Here is a 20321-nt window from a genome sequence, read left to right on the forward strand (position 1 = left end):
AATTCCTACACAAAATGATAAGATCCTTTGATTAGTAGAAAATATTGCTTTTTCCAAAACACATAGATGCACATTTCTGACAACCATTTTTTGGCATCTGGAATAATATCACTTTTCCAGTTTCTTAATACTGTATATATATTTTGTTTGTCTCCCTCAATGCTCGATGCAATCACAATAAAGAAATATTGGGGCCAGATGTCAGCCCTGGAGGCCATTTTTTTCTTTGCATCTTCAGGGCTGCCACACTTGGCGGATGGGCATGCTGTGGGAATTGGGAAGGGGGGTTGGATGGCAATGGAGTGAGATGTATAGCCATAACAACAACAACATTCTTTCACTGGGAGTCATGGACGTTCAACCTGCACCTGGAAAGGCGTGACTGGGAAGCTACTCCGGTTAGGATGGTGGCCTGATTGGACCATGTGATAAACTTGTGGCATCAGGATAATTTAAATTTCAGCCACTATACTTTCTAGGCAACAAGATAAGAAAAACTGTAACAAAAATGAATGGGTTGTTGTGAACATAATCCTTCACCTCCCAAATGCTCACACCCATTGTCTCCATTAAATTCCAAATGCTCACACCCATTGTCTCCATTAAATTCCAAATGCTCACACCCATTGTCTCCATTAAATTCCAAATGCTGCTCACTCTGGACCACTTCAGTGCATTTTGCCACCTCAGATAAAGGCCAATTAATCTATAGTATCACATTTATAAATGTACAGCTCTAATGATCTTGTGCCCGTAGCTCTTATGATGTAAATTTATATTACCGTGTCTTGTCATAGTGCACAGACACTTGGATTTTAATTTTAATTTTTTCAGCATCCTCGCTTGAAATTCATCCCCCTCAAATGTACTTATTTTTTTCACAACAGGAAAAAAATCTTTCATTTACCTATTCCGTGCCTCTTAACATGTTCCATTCATTGCCCTAATCCTCACTTCAGCTGAATGTAATAAATTGCCTTGGAAGTTTTTAACACTGGAAAGCAGTGTAGAATTTCGATGAAGGCTCTTTTCATTTATTGCCCCCCTGGTCAGTAGTTTTGTAGAAAATGTTTTGCTTTCCTTACATCATGCAGTAGAGTTCTTGCTGCATACAATACCCTACTTCTATGACTAAATGTTCTTTTACTTGTGGTTCCTTCCACTTAGAACATTAGATACTAGGACCAAACTTCTAACCTTATACTTTTTTTGGTGTACTTACTTTCTATGTGCAGATTATTCCCCACCACTGCCATCACCAAATCATGACATAATCACTTACTCCCTATTTGCATGTGAAGAGGACATCTCAATGTTTCAAGGACAGTTGTACTCCAGATAATTATATTTACTTGATATTTCCATTATTTATTGTTTTATTTATTTACCACTTTTTTGAAATCATTCCCCCCCCCCCACAATTCACTTATAGACGGAAGCACTCAAGCATTGAAAAGTCTTTATCTGTGAATTGTAGCATTAACTACTCATAGGATATCTTACTTGTTTGAATGAAATCTTTCTAAGAATGACTTCCCACCATTTTCACCCTTCTTGTTTTACACTGTCTCTAAAAAAACAAGATGTCTGCATGGCAATAATTAAGTAATTGAGAGAGATCTACCTGGCTGGCAGGGACAACAATCAGTCTGAGTAGAACTAGGACACGGACTGGGTGTACATTCTGGAGAAATACAGGAAATGTTGCCTGCCTGGAATGAAAAACAAACATTATAGTTCAGTTTGTTTGATTTTTCATTTTCTACAATGCAGTTTCAGCCTGATGACACATCTGGATTATATTTGTGAATGTGTTCCATAAACTTGTGGCATCAGGATAATTTAAATTTCAGCCACTATACTTTCTAGGCAACAAGATAAGAAAAACTGTAACAAAAAATGAATGGGTTGTTGTGAACATAATCCTTCACCTCCCAAATGCTCACACCCATTGTCTCCATTAAATTCCAAATGCTGCTCACTCTGGACCACTTCAGTGCATTTTGCCACCTCAGATAAAGGCCAATTAATCTATAGTATCACATTTATAAATGTACAGCTCTAATGATCTTGTGCCCGTAGCTCTTATGATGTAAATTTATATTACAATAAACTTCAATTTTTTTTAAAGGCAGATGAGTAAAGGTAGATAAAACACATACCCTGCACACACAGATGGTACAGTTATCACCATCTGGGTTGAACTCGGTCCCTTGGATGTATATTTGCCCACGGAAATGACATTCTGCTACAGAGGAAAGCAACAGGTCAATCCTGCTATAGAAGATTCATAGCAGGAAAGAGTAACATGGCACAGGTGATCTTTCCATAGAAAAGAGAAGCATTGGTGACCAGATAAAAGGCCAATTAATCTATAGTATCACATTTATAAATGTACAGCTCTAATGATCTTGTGCCCGTAGCTCTTATGATGTAAATTTATATTACCGTGTCTTGTCATAGTGCACAGACACTTGGATTTTAATTTTAATTTTTTCAGCATCCTCGCTTGAAATTCATCCCCCTCAAATGTACTTATTTTTTCACAACAGGAAAAAAATCTTTCATTTACCTATTCCGTGCCTCTTAACATGTTCCATTCATTGCCCTAATCCTCACTTCAGCTGAATGTAATAAATTGCCTTGGAAGTTTTTAACACTGGAAAGCAGTGTAGAATTTCGATGTAGGCTCTTTTCATTTATTGCCCCCCTGGTCAGTAGTTTTGTAGAAAATGTTTTGCTTTCCTTACATCATGCAGTAGAGTTCTTGCTGCATACAATACCCTACTTCTATGACTAAATGTTCTTTTACTTGTGGTTCCTTCCACTTAGAACATTAGATACTAGGACCAAACTTCTAACCTTATACTTTTTTTGGTGTACTTACTTTCTATGTGCAGATTATTCCCCACCACTGCCATCACCAAATCATGACATAATCACTTACTCCCTATTTGCATGTGAAGAGGACATTTCAATGTTTCAAGGACAGTTGTACTCCAGATAATTATATTTACTTGATATTTCCATTATTTATTGTTTTATTTATTTACCACTTTTTTGAAATCATTCCCCCCCCCACAATTCACTTATAGAGGGAAGCACTCAAGCATTGAAAAGTCTTTATCTGTGAATTGTAGCATTACCTACTCATAGGATATCTTACTTGTTTGAATGAAATCTTTCTAAGAATGACTTCCCACCATTTTCACCCTTCTTGTTTTACACTGTCTCTAAAAAAACAAGATGTCTGCATGGCAATAATTAAGTAATTGAGAGAGATCTACCTGGCTGGCAGGGACAACAATCAGTCTGAGCAGAACTAGGACACGGACTGGGTGTACATTCTGGAGAAATACAGGAAATGTTGCCTGCCTGGAATGAAAAACAAACATTATAGTTCAGTTTGTTTGATTTTTCATTTTCTACAATGCAGTTTCAGCCTGATGACACATCTGGATTATATTTGTGAATGTGTTCCATAAACTTGTGGCATCAGGATAATTTAAATTTCAGCCACTATACTTTCTAGGCAACAAGATAAGAAAAACTGTAACAAAGAATGAATGGGTTGTTGTGAACATAATCCTTCACCTCCCAAATGCTCACACCCATTGTCTCCATTAAATTCCAAATGCTCCTCACTCTGGACCACTTCAGTGCATTTTGCCACCTCAGATAAAAAGCACATGCTCTACGTCAAATGTTTAGTTCCAAGACCACCAACACTATTTTCAGCTTTGAGACAGAGACATCCTATAAGCTTTTCTTTGGCAACAAATACAATACCAATTAAATTAACACTGGAGAATATGCTCTCCTTTCGTGACACCTACTGCCTAAGAGTAGGATTAGTATTGCTCCTAGCCATGATGTGGCTGGTAAAGAGTCTCAGTGCATCTCACCTATAAAATTACCCCTTGGAAAAACTCTGCTCACCCAATCAATTCTATGCACTCTTCCTGGATAGCAGACTTCAACCACTGGAGACAGGCATCCCAGTGATTATGTGGATAAGAATGCTAACAATGAAGGCTGAAAAGGAAGAGAGTACAGCTTGTAGTGAGGGGTTTGTAAGGGCCATGGGAGAAGGGGCCAGGCTGGACTTTGAGAAACCTGTGAGGTAGGAGGGAGGAACAAGGAAGAGAGACAGTCAGAGAGAGAAATTGTCAGCCCTCGCTGGTAAACCAGACAAGAAACACAACTAGATAAACTAATTCTACTTTATTGTAACACTATATTAACAGAATCTTGCTAATTCTGAAGTACAGACTTCCTGCCACCAATTTTAACTGCCCAAACAATTAGGGAAGATCCTTCCTAAATTACTTCTTTTTTTAAAAAAAACAAGCATGTTTCATTCACAGTTTTTTCACACCATACATATTTTGTGGACAGTGTATTGACTGGGTCAAATCTTTTTTAAATAATAACAATAATAACAACAATAATAATATAAATAAGTAATCCTAATCTTCCAACTTCAACAATACGATTCTCTCATCTTAATTCTTTATCATTTTTCCCATTAATTCATTTAAACATAGATAACATTTCTTTGCACCATGTATTTGTTATCCCCTACTAAATTACTAATATTTAATATTTTAAGAATTATTCCACTATAACTTCCATATTCCAAATGTGTAGGGTTATTAATAAAGCCAAATATTAACAATATTTAATCAATCCCAGAAGTGTATCTCAAAATCCCCACAATTTCTAATCCCTAATATTTTAAATTCACAATATACTTTAACACACTATATCCTGCTCCTGCCTATGGGATCCTTGTATGGGTTTAACATCAAAGGGAACCCTCCTTGTACCCTCCTTGAACCCTCTGAACAGCCAGGTTCAGAAAAGGCATTTGGGTGGCATGAAAGCAACATGAAAATTCAAGTTTGATAGAAGCTGGAAAGTATTTTGTCTTTCACTATAGTATTCTTCTCCCCTCTTTTTGTATTTTTTTTTTAACTTGGCATCTTTGATAAATAGTTGAAAATCAGTGACCCAAGATATGGCTACATTATAAAATCATGTGGGTCTGAAACTTCATGTTAAATTGGATAATAGTTTGTACTATAAAGTAAAACAGAGTAGGAGGAGAAGGAGGAGGAGGAATAATTCCATCTCTTAATTCAATCCTGCTTTCTGGGCTATTGATCAAAAAAGCAGATGCCTATCAAAACATTTACAAGTTTCAGTACAATGTTGTTAGATGGCTCCTAGCAAAAGCAACAGTCATTGTATTTATTTTCATCTAAAGTATTAGCAAGTATTAATGTATATGTCCTCAAAGAAATACCAGCCCCAACTCCCTGAGGCTCACCAGGCAGACACAGACTGTGCAGTTCTCCTCAGAGAGAGAGAATACGTCCCCTTCAATTCTGGACATCCCATAATAGAAACAGCCTGTAGGAAACAGGAATGAGAAGATTCTTCTCTGAAGGGACAAGAACTAAGGGAAATAGGCCCCATTACACTTTCTCTTAACTGGGAAAATTTCAGTGGTCAGCATTTAGATATTTTCAAAAACTTGCTAGATGCTCTCCAATATTCCATAGATGAAAATACATGTAACAATATCACCATTTGCAAGTCACAGATAATTCAAGGTACCTCTTGGCTGTTGAGCCCAATTAAAAGCTCTATTTCAGTTATGTCCAACATGCAAAGCTCCCTATATATCACACTATACCCTCCTATTAGGGCCAAAAGTCTTAAAGAAGGCCATCAAGTTGGGAAATGTTGCTCTCTCTACTGTGTTCATTCCTTTTCTGAAAACTTCACAGCTATTTTTTTTTTTTAGGTTAAAGTAAGTCTAGGTTAAGGAATGTCTGTAGGTACCAGGATAGACCTGTGATACTCCACAGGATATCCATAATGATTGAGAGCTATGTGGTTGGATTTAGTTCAGCTCAGTTCATCCTTAACCATAGAAATTAAGTAGTGTCTTTTGGCTGGTTATTCTCTCAGCTCAACCTGCCTCACAGGATTCTTTTTGTGGGGAAAAATAGATGAAGGGAATGCTATGAATGCTGCCTTGAGCTCCTGAAGAAAAGATGGGATATCAATCTAATTAAGAAATATATTCACTACATTAAAAATGGCTGAAATTGCCAAACCTTACAAGGTTCAAACAATATTAGAATCAATGGATATTACTGAAATCTTTTAAGACCTGAAAATCTCATGAGATTTTGACCAATTAAACTTTTTAATTTTAAAATTGGTGTTACAGTGCCAATATTTTTAGCTATCAATTAAAAGTGGTCTAAAAAAAACCTATCCTACAATTTGCTAACTGTATACAGAATGTTGCATAGCTGGATACCAGAAGTCAAGGTTGACTCACATTTTACACAAAATGTCAGGTTGCACAAGATATGGCACCTATGTGAATAAAGATGTATCAACCTTCTGCCCAGTTTTCAGGTGCTCCAGTGAATGAGGTGATCCATAAAGTATAACAAAGTCAGGAAACTTAGACCAAGTTTTATATAATTTCCAGGAAACAAAAATGTTAATAAAAATAGGAATGGGGACTTATTAAGTCAAGTTCCAAAAATTAGAGACTGCTTCTGATCAATTGTGGGGGAAGGAGGTATATGGTGAAAATCCTCCGTGGCTAGAATAAGGGAAGGCCCACATGATCCAATCTGACACAAGCATATAGAGCCTTGATCTAGTGGGTACTTCTCTCACCTGTGCAGGTAGGACAGCATTCTCCCTGGGCTGGGGGAATTGGGTGAGAGCAGGAAACTTCACATGTCACTGTTTGACAAAACACTTGTCCACCCTGAAATAAGACAATACAGACAGTACCAACATAATACTTGAAGTTGAAGAGTAAGGTAAGAACTCAAAATATGCCATATACCTCGCAGGAGCAATTCAGACATGGTGGCTCTGTCCAGGAGCTGTTATCTTCATGAAGAACCCCTCCGTGCCAGCAGGCAGATGGAAGTGAGGGAGTCAGAGGGCTTGGGGAAATAGATGGGCTAAATTTTTTTGGTAACAACGGTGACAGAGGACTTACTGGCAGAGAAGGCCTGGCAGTTCTGGGCCAGAAAGAGGTGCCAAAAGATGAGCTGTGGGGAGGAGATGAGGAAGTGGGAGAAGCTGTTGATGGAAGCACAGAGAGAATGGGAATGAGCGGAAAAGGAAATGGGGTTCCTTTAAGAGACACTCAAGGAAAAAGATGTTTTACAAAGATGCAAACAAAAGGTTTATTTTATTTATTTACCACTTTTTTGAAATCATTCCCCCCCCCACAATTCACTTATAGAGGGAAGCACTCAAGCATTGAAAAGTCTTTATCTGTGAATTGTAGCATTACCTACTCATAGGATATCTTACTTGTTTGAATGAAATCTTTCTAAGAATGACTTCCCACCATTTTCACCCTTCTTGTTTTACACTGTCTCTAAAAAAACAAGATGTCTGCATGGCAATAATTAAGTAATTGAGAGAGATCTACCTGGCTGGCAGGGACAACAATCAGTCTGAGTAGAACTAGGACACGGACTGGGTGTACATTCTGGAGAAATACAGGAAATGTTGCCTGCCTGGAATGAAAAACAAACATTATAGTTCAGTTTGTTTGATTTTTCCCTTCCACTGCTTCTTCTAATTTCTCATCTATTTCTTGAATATCGTGTTCCTCTTCTTCCCCCAATTGTTGAGTGACTTCTACATTTCGTTTCTCTGTCTTTAAACAATTCCCTTGTCTCCTTATTGGTCTTCATAAGTTTCATGCACACTTTTTAGCATCAAGAATATTTCTTCATATGTCTCTATTATCCCCTGTAAATCCATTTTATAACAATTTAACCAAAATTACTCAGTATATTTCTATAGTGCCAACATCTCAATATTTAAAAACTCCTGCTTAATAAAATTACTCAGTATATTTCTATAGTTCCAACATCTCAATATTTAAAACTCCTGCTTAATAAAATTACTCAGTATATTTCTATAGTTCCAACATCTCAATATTTAAAACTCCTGCTTAATAAAATTACTCAGTATATTTCTATAGTTCCAACATCTCAATATTTAAAACTCCTGCTTAATAAAATTACTCAGTATATTTCTATAGTTCCAACATCTCAATATTTAAAACTCCTGCTTAATAAAATTACTCAGTATATTTCTATAGTTCCAACATCTCAATATTTAAAACTCCTGCTTAATAAAATTACTCAGTATATTTCTATAGTTCCAACATCTCAATATTTAAAACTCCTGCTTAATAAAATTACTCAGTATATTTCTATAGTTCCAACATCTCAATATTTAAAACTCCTGCTTAATAAAATTACTCAGTATATTTCTATAGTTCCAACATCTCAATATTTAAAACTCCTGCTTAATAAAATTACTCAGTATATTTCTATAGTTCCAACATCTCAATATTTAAAACTCCTGCTTAATAAAATTACTCAGTATATTTCTATAGTTCCAACATCTCAATATTTAAAACTCCTGCTTAATAAAATTACTCAGTATATTTCTATAGTTCCAACATCTCAATATTTAAAACTCCTGCTTAATAAAATTACTCAGTATATTTCTATAGTTCCAACATCTCAATATTTAAAACTCCTGCTTAATAAAATTACTCAGTATATTTCTATAGTTCCAACATCTCAATATTTAAAACTCCTGCTTAATAAAATTACTCAGTATATTTCTATAGTTCCAACATCTCAATATTTAAAACTCCTGCTTAATAAAATTACTCAGTATATTTCTATAGTTCCAACATCTCAATATTTAAAACTCCTGCTTAATAAAATTACTCAGTATATTTCTATAGTTCCAACATCTCAATATTTAAAACTCCTGCTTAATAAAATTACTCAGTATATTTCTATAGTTCCAACATCTCAATATTTAAAACTCCTGCTTAATAAAATTACTCAGTATATTTCTATAGTTCCAACATCTCAATATTTAAAACTCCTGCTTAATAAAATTACTCAGTATATTTCTATAGTTCCAACATCTCAATATTTAAAACTCCTGCTTAATAAAATTACTCAGTATATTTCTATAGTTCCAACATCTCAATATTTAAAACTCCTGCTTAATAAAATTACTCAGTATATTTCTATAGTTCCAACATCTCAATATTTAAAACTCCTGCTTAATAAAATTACTCAGTATATTTCTATAGTTCCAACATCTCAATATTTAAAACTCCTGCTTAATAAAATTACTCAGTATATTTCTATAGTGCCAACATCTCAATATTTAAAAACTCCTGCTTAATAAATTTTCATCAATCCCATAATTATACCTCCAAACCCCTACATTTATGATCTTTAAAATTATTTAGTAATTTTTCAATCCCGCAAACCATTAATATGATCTGCCTAATGTCCGACTGGGTGGGCGTGGCTAAGTGGTCATGTGACTGGGTGGGCGTGGCTAAGTGGTCATGTGACTGGGTGGGCGTGGCTAAGTGGTCATGTGACTGGGTGGGCTTGGCCAACTCGATGCCATTCATGTCAAGGGGCACCTCACCAGCCTCTACTCGCCCCTCCCTTCTCAGCCACTCTCACCTACCCGCTCAGGCTCCTTAGGGCCCCAACAGGTACCAGTTGTTGGAACTAAACAGACACCATGAGAAAGAGTCCATAGTTTGAGGACCCCTGATTTCGTGCAATATAAAAAATGCAAATAATTTTTCTGCGGACCATCAAAATTTTCTCACGGACCACCAGTGGTCCACAGACCACCAGTTGGTGTCCACTGTTATGGAATGTTCTGTTGGATAACATTAATAGTCCAAATCCAAGTTAATCCATTAGATTCCTTCCTAAATTACTTCTTCTGACAGTTAATCCATTAGATTCCTTCCTAAATTACTTCTTCTGACAGTTAATCCATTAGATTCCTTCCTAAATTACTTCTTCTGACAGTTAATCCATTAGATTCCTTCCTAAATTACTTCTTCTGACAGTTAATCCATTAGATTCCTTCCTAAATTACTTCTTCTGACAGTTAATCCATAGCGGGCTCCTTCCTTGCTTGTCTGATTGCTTCTAAGCAGCATCTCTTCCCTTCATTCCCCAAGGTCATTCACACACTCCATTACAGAAATGGCCAATTATATTCAGAAATCCTCCCCAACTCCCATCCCCCCCACTTTGCCCAAAAAGCACAGCTTCCAATCACTGATGGGAACAGGGGTGGTTTTCAAAACCCGTCGCTACCAGTTCGCTTGTGGGAGTGTGCAAGTTCATGCGTATGATGCTTCTGTGCATGTGCAGAAGCATCCAGGTACGTGGGCGGAGCCTCCTGCCACCGCTACTGGTTTGCCCAACCTGGGGCGAACTGGTAGCAACCCACCACTGGATAGGAAGGTATTAATACTCCATCAATAATAGCTTTTACACTGTGCTCTCAATTGTGCTTTTTACCCAGCTTTTGACTCCAGTCTTATCTGATTACAATAACAGAGGCTCTTGAAAAGGGTTGCTAAATTCTGTATCTCTAGAGTAAACGAAATCCTGTTTTGAAAAAATTGAGAGCATCTGTCAAAACAAACTGCTTATGGGGCAGGTAGAATTTTGAACAGAGATTACTAATTTCTGTTTATCTGCTAAAAAGTTCACATGAAAAAATTTTTAAGAGACACTCAAGGAAAAAAGATGTTTTACAAAGATGCAAACAAAAAGGTTTATTTTATTTATTTATTTATTTATTTATTTATTTACCACTTTTTGAAATCATTCCCCCACAATTTCTAATCCTTAATATTTTAAGAATTATTCCACTATAACTTCCATATTCCAAATGTGTAGGGTTATTAATAAAGCCAAATATTAACAATATTTAATCAATCCCAGAAGTGTATCTCAAAATCCCCACAATTTCTAATCCCTAATATTTTAAGAATTATTCCACTATAACTTCCATATTCCAAATGTGTAGGGTTATTAATAAAGCCAAATATTAACAATATTTAATCAATCCCAGAAGTGTATCTCAAAATCCCCACAATTTCTAATCCTTAATATTTTAAGAATTATTCCACTATAACTTCCATATTCCAAATGTGTAGGGTTATTAATAAAGCCAAATATTAACAATATTTAATCAATCCCAGAAGTGTATCTCAAAATCCCCACAATTTCTAATCCCTAATATTTTAAGAATTATTCCACTATAACTTCCATATTCCAAATGTGTAGGGTTATTAATAAAGCCAAATATTAACAATATTTAATCAATCCCAGAAGTGTATCTCAAAATCTCCACAATTTCTAATCCCTAATATTTTAAGAATTATTCCACTATAACTTCCATATTCCAAATGTGTAGGGTTATTAATAAAGCCAAATATTAACAATATTTAATCAATCCCAGAAGTGTATCTCAAAATCCCCACAATTTCTAATCCCTAATATTTTAAGAATTATTCCACTATAACTTCCATATTCCAAATGTGTAGGGTTATTAATAAAGCCAAATATTAACAATATTTAATCAATCCCAGAAGTGTATCTCAAAATCTCCACAATTTCTAATCCCTAATATTTTAAGAATTATTCCACTATAACTTCCATATTCCAAATGTGTAGGGTTATTAATAAAGCCAAATATTAACAATATTTAATCAATCCCAGAAGTGTATCTCAAAATCCCCACAATTTCTAATCCCTAATATTTTAAGAATTATTCCACTATAACTTCCATATTCCAAATGTGTAGGGTTATTAATAAAGCCAAATATTAACAATATTTAATCAATCCCAGAAGTGTATCTCAAAATCTCCACAATTTCTAATCCTTAATATTTTAAGAATTATTCCACTATAACTTCCATATTCCAAATGTGTAGGGTTATTAATAAAGCCAAATATTAACAATATTTAATCAATCCCAGACCATTAATATGATCTGCCTAATGACCGACTGGGTGGGCGTGGCTAAGTGGTCATGTGACTGGGTGGGCGTGGCTAAGTGGTCATGTGACTGGGTGGGCGTGGCTAAGTGGTCATGTGACTGGGTAAGCTTGGCCAACTCGATGCCATTCATGTCAAGGGGCACCTAACCAGCCTCTACTCGCCCCTCCCTTCCCAGCCACTCTCACCTACCCACTCAGGCTCCTTAGGGCCCCAACAGGTACCAGTTGTTGGAACTAAACAGACACCATGAGAAAGAGTCCATAGTTTGAGGACCCCTGATTTCGTGCAATATAAAAAATGCAAATAATTTTTCTGCGGACCATCAAAATTTTCTCACGGACCACCAGTGGTCCACAGACCACCAGTTGGTGACCACTGTTATGGAATTTTCTGTTGGATAACATTAATAGTCCAAATCCAAGTTAATCCATTAGATTCCTTCCTAAATTACTTCTTCTGACAGTTAATCCATTAGATTCCTTCCTAAATTACTTCTTCTGACAGTTAATCCATTAGATTCCTTCCTAAATTACTTCTTCTGACAGTTAATCCATTAGATTCCTTCCTAAATTACTTCTTTTAAAAAACAAACATGTTTCATTTACAGTTTCTTTTCACACCATACATATTTTTGTGGACAGTGTATTGACTGGGTCAAATCTTTTTTAAATAATAACAATAATAACAACAACAATAATAATATAAATAAGTAATCCTAATCTTCCAACTTCAACAATACGATTCTCTCATCTTAATTCTTTATCATTTTTCCCATTAATTCATTTAAACATAGATATCATTTCTTTGCACCATGTATTTGTTATCCCTACTCCATTACAGAAATGGCCAATTATATTCAGAAATCCTCCCCAACTCCCATCCCCCCCACTTTGCCCAAAAAGCACAGCTTCCAATCACTGATGGGAACAGGGGTGGTTTTCAAAACCCGTCGCTACCAGTTCGCTTGTGGGAGTGTGCATGTGCAGAAGCATCCAGGTACGTGGGCGGAGCCTCCTGCCACCGCTACTGGTTTGCCCAACCTGGGGCGAACTGGTAGCAACCCACCACTGGATAGGAAGGTATTAATACTCCATCAATAATAGCTTTTACACTGTGCTCTCAATTGTGCTTTTTACCCAGCTTTTGACTCCAGTCTTATCTGATTACAATAACAGAGGCTCTTGAAAAGGGTTGCTAAATTCTGTATCTCTAGAGTAAACGAAATCCTGTTTAAAACTGCTTCAAGTTATTTTACAGATCTTTTAAAGCACATTTAAAAATCCTGGAAGATGGAATGTTCCTGCCTGCCTGCCTGCCTGCCTGCCTGCCTGCCTGCCTGCCTGTTTACAAAAATAAATCTCTGCCCCAGAAAGCTGAACTGGTGAGCTCCACATGCTGACAGAAGATAACCTGTTTCAATAGCCTTTTTGAACCGATCTTGATTTTTTAAGTTCGGCAAGAACCAGTAGGCATAACTACGACCATTGGGGAGCTCAGTAATGAAAGGAGAGGGCTTTTGATTGATAGTTGTCATAGTTCTGTTCCATAGGAACAATACATTTGGCAAAAGCACTATCACTGGTGAAACTCAGCAGGACATTTACCAACATAGATGAGATGAGCAAGAAAGTGGAAACAGCATGCTAACTGAGATTTCTAGAGGAACAGATGTAGTCACCATCCTAAGCAGTTTATAGCAGCAAGTCAATCTCTGCTGGGCTGAATCACTTTGGCTTACTAAACAGATGTGGACTAGATTTACACATTTTCCAACATCTCCTTGTTCTCCCACTGCTCACACACATATTCCCATAGCCCCAGGATTTTTCTAGTTGATCATTTTTTATCACAATAAATAAATAATTTTTCATGGACCATCAAAATTTTCTCACGGACCACCAGTGGTCCACAGACCACCAGTTGGTGTCCACTGTTATGGAATGTTCTGTTGGATAACATTAATAGTCCAAATCCAAGTTAATCCATTAGATTCCTTCCTAAATTACTTCTTCTGAGAGCTAATCCATTAGATTCCTTCCTAAATTACTTCTTCTGACAGTTAATCCATTAGATTCCTTCCTAAATTACTTCTTCTGACAGTTAATCCATTAGATTCCTTCCTAAATTACTTCTTCTGACAGTTAATCCATAGCGGGCTCCTTCTTTGCTTGTCTGATTGCTTCTAAGCAGCATCTCTTCCCTTCATTCCCCAAGGTCATTCACACACTCCATTACAGAAATGGCCAATTATATTCAGAAATCCTCCCCAACTCCCATCCCCCCCACTTTGCCCAAAATGCACAGCTTCCAATCACTGATGGGAACAGGGGTGGTTTTCGCTACCAGTTCGCTTGTGGGAGTGTGCATGTGCAGAAGCATCCAGGTACGTGGGCGGAGCCTCCTGCCACCGCTACTGGTTTGCCCAACCTGGGGCGAACCGGTAGCAACCCACCACTGGATAGGAAGGTATTAATACTCCATCAATAATAGTTTTTACACTGTGCTCTCAATTGTGCTTTTTACCCAGCTTTTGACTCCAGTCTTATCTGATTACAATAACAGAGGCTCTTGAAAAGGGTTGCTAAATTCTGTATCTCTAGAGTAAACGAAATCCTGTTTTGAAAAAATTGAGAGCATCTGTCAAAACAAACTGCTTATGGGGCAGGTAGAATTTTGAACAGAGATTACTAATTTCTGTTTATCTGCTAAAAAGTTCACATGAAAAAATTTTTAAGAGACACTCAAGGAAAAAAGATGTTTTACAAAGATGCAAACAAAAAGGTTTATTTTTATTTTACAAATTCAAGTGTATAGAGTATAAAATATGTATTGCAAAATTATGCTTCAGGGAAAATTATGTAACAAACAAGATCAGATAAATTTGTACTAAAATGTTTCTTGGAAATGATTATCAATGTAATATGAACCAAGGGTGACTGCATACAACACTCTACATGGCAAAATATACTGTTTAAAACTGCTTCAAGTTATTTTACAGATCTTTTAAAGCACATTTAAAAAATCCTGGAAGATGGAATGTTCCTGCCTGCCTGCCTGTTTACAAAAATAAATCTCTGCCCCAGAAAGCTGAACTGGTGAGCTCCACATGCTGACAGAAGATAACCTGTTTCAATAGCCTTTTTGAACCGATCTTGATTTTTTAAGTTCGGCAAGAACCAGTAGGCATAACTACGACCATTGGGGAGCTCAGTAATGAAAGGAGAGGGCTTTTGATTGATAGTTGTCATAGTTCTGTTCCATAGGAACAATACATTTGGCAAAAGCACTATCACTGGTGAAACTCAGCAGGACATTTACCAACATAGATGAGATGAGCAAGAAAGTGGAAACAGCATGCTAACTGAGATTTCTAGAGGAACAGATGTAGTCACCATCCTAAGCAGTTTATAGCAGCAAGTCAATCTCTGCTGGGCTGAATCACTTTGGCTTACTAAACAGATGTGGACTAGATTTACACATTTTCCAACATCTCCTTGTTCTCCCACTGCTCACACACATATTCCCATAGCCTCAGGATTTTTCTAGTTGATCAATTTTTATCACAATAAATAAATAATTGATGCAGTGCAAAGGATCGAGAAGGCTTTATTGTACGATGAACTATATGGCAGTCCTTACCTTCACAAGACAATCTGTCCACACTTAGTCGGTAGCCTGGATGACAGCTGCACATAAAACTCCCCAGTGTATTGTGACAGGAGTGTTGGCAGGTTCGCTTGTCACTGGGTCGGCGGCATTCATTCACATCTGCACCAGACAGACAGGGCGCTACAGGCTTACTGCACAGCTAGCCAAGCTCAAGCTTGTAGCTGCACAGATTTTGTTGCTTAGCCATAAAGGGCCAGAAAGTATAGTATAAACCAGGGGTCTCCAACCTTGGCAACTTTAAGACTTGTGGACGTCAACTCCCAGAATTCCTCAGCCAGCTTTGCTGGCTGTGGGATGATGGGAGTTGACGTCCACAAGTCTTAAAGTTGCCAAGGTTGGAGACCCCGGTATAAACAAACTATGAAACAGATAGCATATACATATGGAATAACTGTGGCTCTCTTTAATTTTCTTAATTCTTCCTTAGGAATGGGAAGTTAATCTTCTGTGAACTTACAATAAATTGTATCATTTGCTTAAATCACTGTAGCGGCAGAACAAGAAAGGTTCAATAAATGTGGTGGGGGGAGGGGATAAAAAGGGTCTGTGTTGATATCAAAGGAGACAGTGAGGGCTGAAGACATGCCTTTGTGCAAATGCTTGGAAAGCAAAGGAAAAGATCAGGGATAAGGGGGGGGGGAGCATATTCTAAAAGGAAAAGGCAGCCATTGGCAAGCTGGCCCACAAAGAGCCAATCTGCTCCTGCATTAATCTTAGCCCAGCAGTAAGGCAACCCTATGGCCCACCCACTGAAATCCAACCCGAAATGTTTAAAATCAGCTTCAGACATAGCCAGGAACAGCATAAGAGAAGGGGAGAAAAAAATAGGCTGCCATGCAAAACTGCTCAACCACATTGTGGTAGACAAAACCTGGGTCACCTAAAGCAAGCAAAATTACTTTGAAGGTACATCATTTTATTAGCATGCAAACAATAAAACAGTCTTCCAGCAAAGCACTACCATGTTTTCCTGAAAATACGACCTACCCCGAAAATAAGTCCTAGCCTGATTTTTTTTGGGGTGGCCATAATATACACCCTACCCCAAAAATAAGCCCTAGTGAATGGGGTGGGCGTGCCCAGCACAGGAGGCAGCCCTTCCCTTCCCTGTCACCCAATGGCTGCTTGGTTCCATAATTGCAGCCCGCAGATCAGCTTATCCAGCAAGGATCAGGAGTTTTGTCTCTCCGGGTGCCTGGAGATGTTTCCAGTGCACTCTTACTAGCCCCAGCCCTGCCCAGGGCACCAGCTGACCTTGCAACTGAGGCCAACGTGAGAAATGGGCTCCCTCACAGCACCTCCTCTCTGGGCCTTGCCTGCCTCAGAAGCCAGGGATCCTCCAGACATCCCAACCATGTAAATGCCACCCAAATCCCCGGTCGTTTTCAACTTCAGCGAGCTGTGCAGCCACTTCACCCGCCTGCCCGCCCACTGAACCTGGGCCTGTCGGGCACTTTCTGCCCCAAAGCAAGAGGTGGGGAGGCTTCGGGACAATGCCCTTCTAGCGCCCACTGCTCTGGCAAAGGCAAAGTGGAAATGGGCAGGGGTCATGCAGGGCTCCTCCAATGGCCTCCCCAGGTCTGGTGCTGATTGGGGGTGGCCTATACATGAGGTGTGGGTGCAAGTTGAGCTTGGCATTTCACCTTCCTGCCTTTTGCGAACTTTTGGCTGTACGCAAGGAAAGCAGAAGCAGCAGACACCCCAGAGCGGGGTGGGAATGGAGATTTTGCAATATCCTTCCCCTACCATGCCCACCAAGTCACACCATGCCCACCAAGCCACACCCACAGAACCCGTAGTAAAAAAATTTAATTTCACCACTGGTCAGGACGAAATAGCGGTAAAAAAATTGTGGATAGCTGCTGCTATAGTACCCTTTGGAAGGCCGGCACGAGGTGCGTGTGGCGCATCGCTTGGCCTCCTGCTGCTTTTGCGGCTGCAATCGGTGCAAAAGCGGCCACGCTTGCTGGAGACAGTAGCCGGAGCGGCACCCATGAGGCAGCTGTTCTATGGATGGAATTGCCTGCCGTGACCATCACCATTTGGTAAGGAGAGCGCGAGGCACGTGGGGTGCATCACTTGGCCTCCTGCTGCTTTCGCTGCTGCAACTGGCTGCAAAAGTGACCATGCTTGCTGGAGTCTGAGCAGCACCTGCAAATCAGCTGTTTCGTGGGTAGTGGGACGGCGTGCTGCGAACCTTTGGGAAGCTGGCATGAGCGGCCACTTGCTCCGCCCCCTGCCTCATACCAGTAAATGGGGGGAAAATAAGACCTCCCTGAAAATAAGGCTGAGCACTTATTTCGGAGGTCAAAAGAAAATAAGACCTGGTCTTGTTTTCGGGAAAACACTGCAGTAGCTTGTTGGACAGACAAGAGCAAAACCAAAATCAGAAATTATATACTCTAGGCCTATTACATCACAAAGAAAATAAAAGTCAGACACAGTAAAAATTGCAGAATGACATTGATAAATATTTTGATAAGCCCATCTGAGTGACTTTATTGTTTATTATTTGTTTGTTTATTATTTTATCAAATTTCTATACTAGCCATGAAGTCCCTATATATCCCTTCCTACTAGGTCAGAATGCTAGCTGTACTATTTCAGAGATATGGTCAGTGAATAGAAACAAGTTAGCTGCAAGTTCTTGACTGATTACCGTGTTTCCCCGAAAATAAGACCCTGTATTTTTTTGAACCCCGAAATAAGCGCTTGGCCTTATTTTCGGGGAGTTCTATTATTTTGGGGTGCGTGGAGCAAGATGGGACTCCTTTTGCCATCTTAGCTGATTTCCAGCTCTGCATTTAAATATTTTTGGGGAGGGCTTATTTTTGTGGGGAGGCTAATTTTAGCGCATGTGCTCAAAAGCCCAATTGGGCTTAATAATAATAATAACAACAGAGTTGGAAAAGACCTTGGAGGCCTTCTAATCCAACCCCCTGCCCAGGCAGGAAACCCTACATCATCTCAGACAGATGGTTATCCAACATTTTCTTAAAAATTTCCAGTGTTGGAGCATTCACAACTTCTGCAGGCAAGTTGTTCCACTTATTAATTGTTCTAACTGTCAGGAAATTTCTCCTTAGTTCTAAGTTGCTTCTTTCCTTGATCAGTTTCCACCCATTGCTTCTTGTTCTACCCTCAGGTGCTTTGGAGAACAGCCCGACTCCCTCTTCTTTGTGGCAGCCCCTGAGATATTGGAACACTGCTATCATGTCTCCCCTAGTCCTTCTTTTCATTAAACTAGACATACCCAGTTCCTGCAATCGTTCTTCATATGTTTTATAAATAAATGCTTATTATAAATGCTTATTATCAGGGGAAGTCTTATTTTCAGGGAAACAGGGTATTTCCCCTGTCACCACCCAGGGCCAATTCAGCTTGCTATTACGGTAAGATTTTCTTATAAGGACACCTTAAAGAAAATGCCATGGAGGTTCTCACTTATCCAGATCATGGTTATCCCAAAAGGTGCTTTTTTCAAGCAGCAACTGGAGTTTTTTGAACATCTTCAAGAAAAATCAAGAAAGTCCAGTTGCTGTTTAAACAGTTCATATGCATGAGGGGATATCTCATAGCTCTGACACTGAATGCAGCTTATGTATCTATGTGTAGGGTGGGTACCTTGCACCACCATAATATCAAACAGGAAAACTTTTCCATTATTATTTCTCAATTTTGGAAAATATATGTGCTGAACTCAGATGTGTGACACTGTCAGGTATGATACAAAGAACAAAGAACTCGAAGAAACTAATCACTCCCTTTTTAAATGTGCAGTTTTAGAAGCCCAGATAGTGTTTTCACTCTGACTTGCAGCAGCAAACCACACTGCAGGCTCCTGGAATCTCAGTCGAAACAGGCTGTTCCCCCAAACTAAAGCAGAGATGATAACATACTTACCTGGACCTCATTTTTGAAATGAAAGAAAATAAATCCTTTGAATGATTCGGTTCCAATTTGTTCTCCAGAAAGCTATAGCTGCCACAGAGCTTTTAGGCTAGGATAAACCACTTGTTTTAGAAGAAAGTTATCTGGTGGATTCTCCAACAAAAGCAGAATCACTCACCCACACACGAATGTCGGTTGCCATGAAGGTAGAATCCAGAATGGCAGGAACATTGATAGCTGCCAATACTGTTTTGGCAGTGCTGCTGGCAAGGTGTTGTTAGGCACTCATCAATATCTGGGATCAAGATGATTAACATCATTGGCCCATGACAATCTCTCCTACCAACGTTCCTTCTGTAAATTTTTTTTAAAAACTTCAGCCAGACCTCCCTTCCTGCAATTCCAGTCTGACCCACCTTGACAACTGTGCCGGTCAGTGGCGAGTTGCATCCCTGGGCCACATTCGCACACAAAGCCCCCTTCTGTGTTCACACAAAGCCCCTCACAGGAAGCACTCAGGCACTCATCAATATCTGCAGAAAAAATATTGTGGATCAGCAAATATGAAGTCAGGAGAAGAGATCAGCTGCACCAAAAGACCAAAATGGAGGGCTAAATGATCATAGTTGAAGAACGAGACTTCTCTTAGGTAGTATGACAGCAGTGCATTTGAAGACATTCCCCCCATTCCTTCCCCGGTATGGGGTGAGGTTTTGCAGAATCAGTGGAAAACCTATTATGTATTCATATGGGACAGAACCAACAACTTAGAGCTGGCAGGATACCATCTGATGTAAACCAAACTTCTGTGCCATGTAGAAAAAGAGAATACTAGTT

The 20321-nt window shown here is 38.7% G+C and overlaps 1 protein-coding gene across 1 annotated transcript in view; it reads right to left on the reverse strand.

The window, feature by feature from the left end:
• VWCE (von Willebrand factor C and EGF domains) overlaps positions 1-20321 on the reverse strand; it is a 44647-nt gene that overhangs the window by 13105 nt on the left and 11221 nt on the right. Inside the window, exons 5-13 of the mRNA XM_058158283.1 lie at positions 19901-20017; positions 19663-19779; positions 15489-15692; positions 6884-7191; positions 6709-6802; positions 5333-5415; positions 3288-3375; positions 2163-2248; positions 541-706 (exon numbers count right to left, since the gene is read on the reverse strand). Of these exons, the coding sequence (XP_058014266.1) occupies positions 541-706; positions 2163-2248; positions 3288-3375; positions 5333-5415; positions 6709-6802; positions 6884-7191; positions 15489-15692; positions 19663-19779; positions 19901-20017 (1263 nt within the window). The remainder of the gene's footprint in view (positions 1-540; positions 707-2162; positions 2249-3287; positions 3376-5332; positions 5416-6708; positions 6803-6883; positions 7192-15488; positions 15693-19662; positions 19780-19900; positions 20018-20321) is intronic.

This window comes from Ahaetulla prasina, chromosome 1 (genome assembly GCF_028640845.1).
Source record: "Ahaetulla prasina isolate Xishuangbanna chromosome 1, ASM2864084v1, whole genome shotgun sequence".
NCBI classification, from domain to species: domain Eukaryota; kingdom Metazoa; phylum Chordata; class Lepidosauria; order Squamata; family Colubridae; genus Ahaetulla; species Ahaetulla prasina.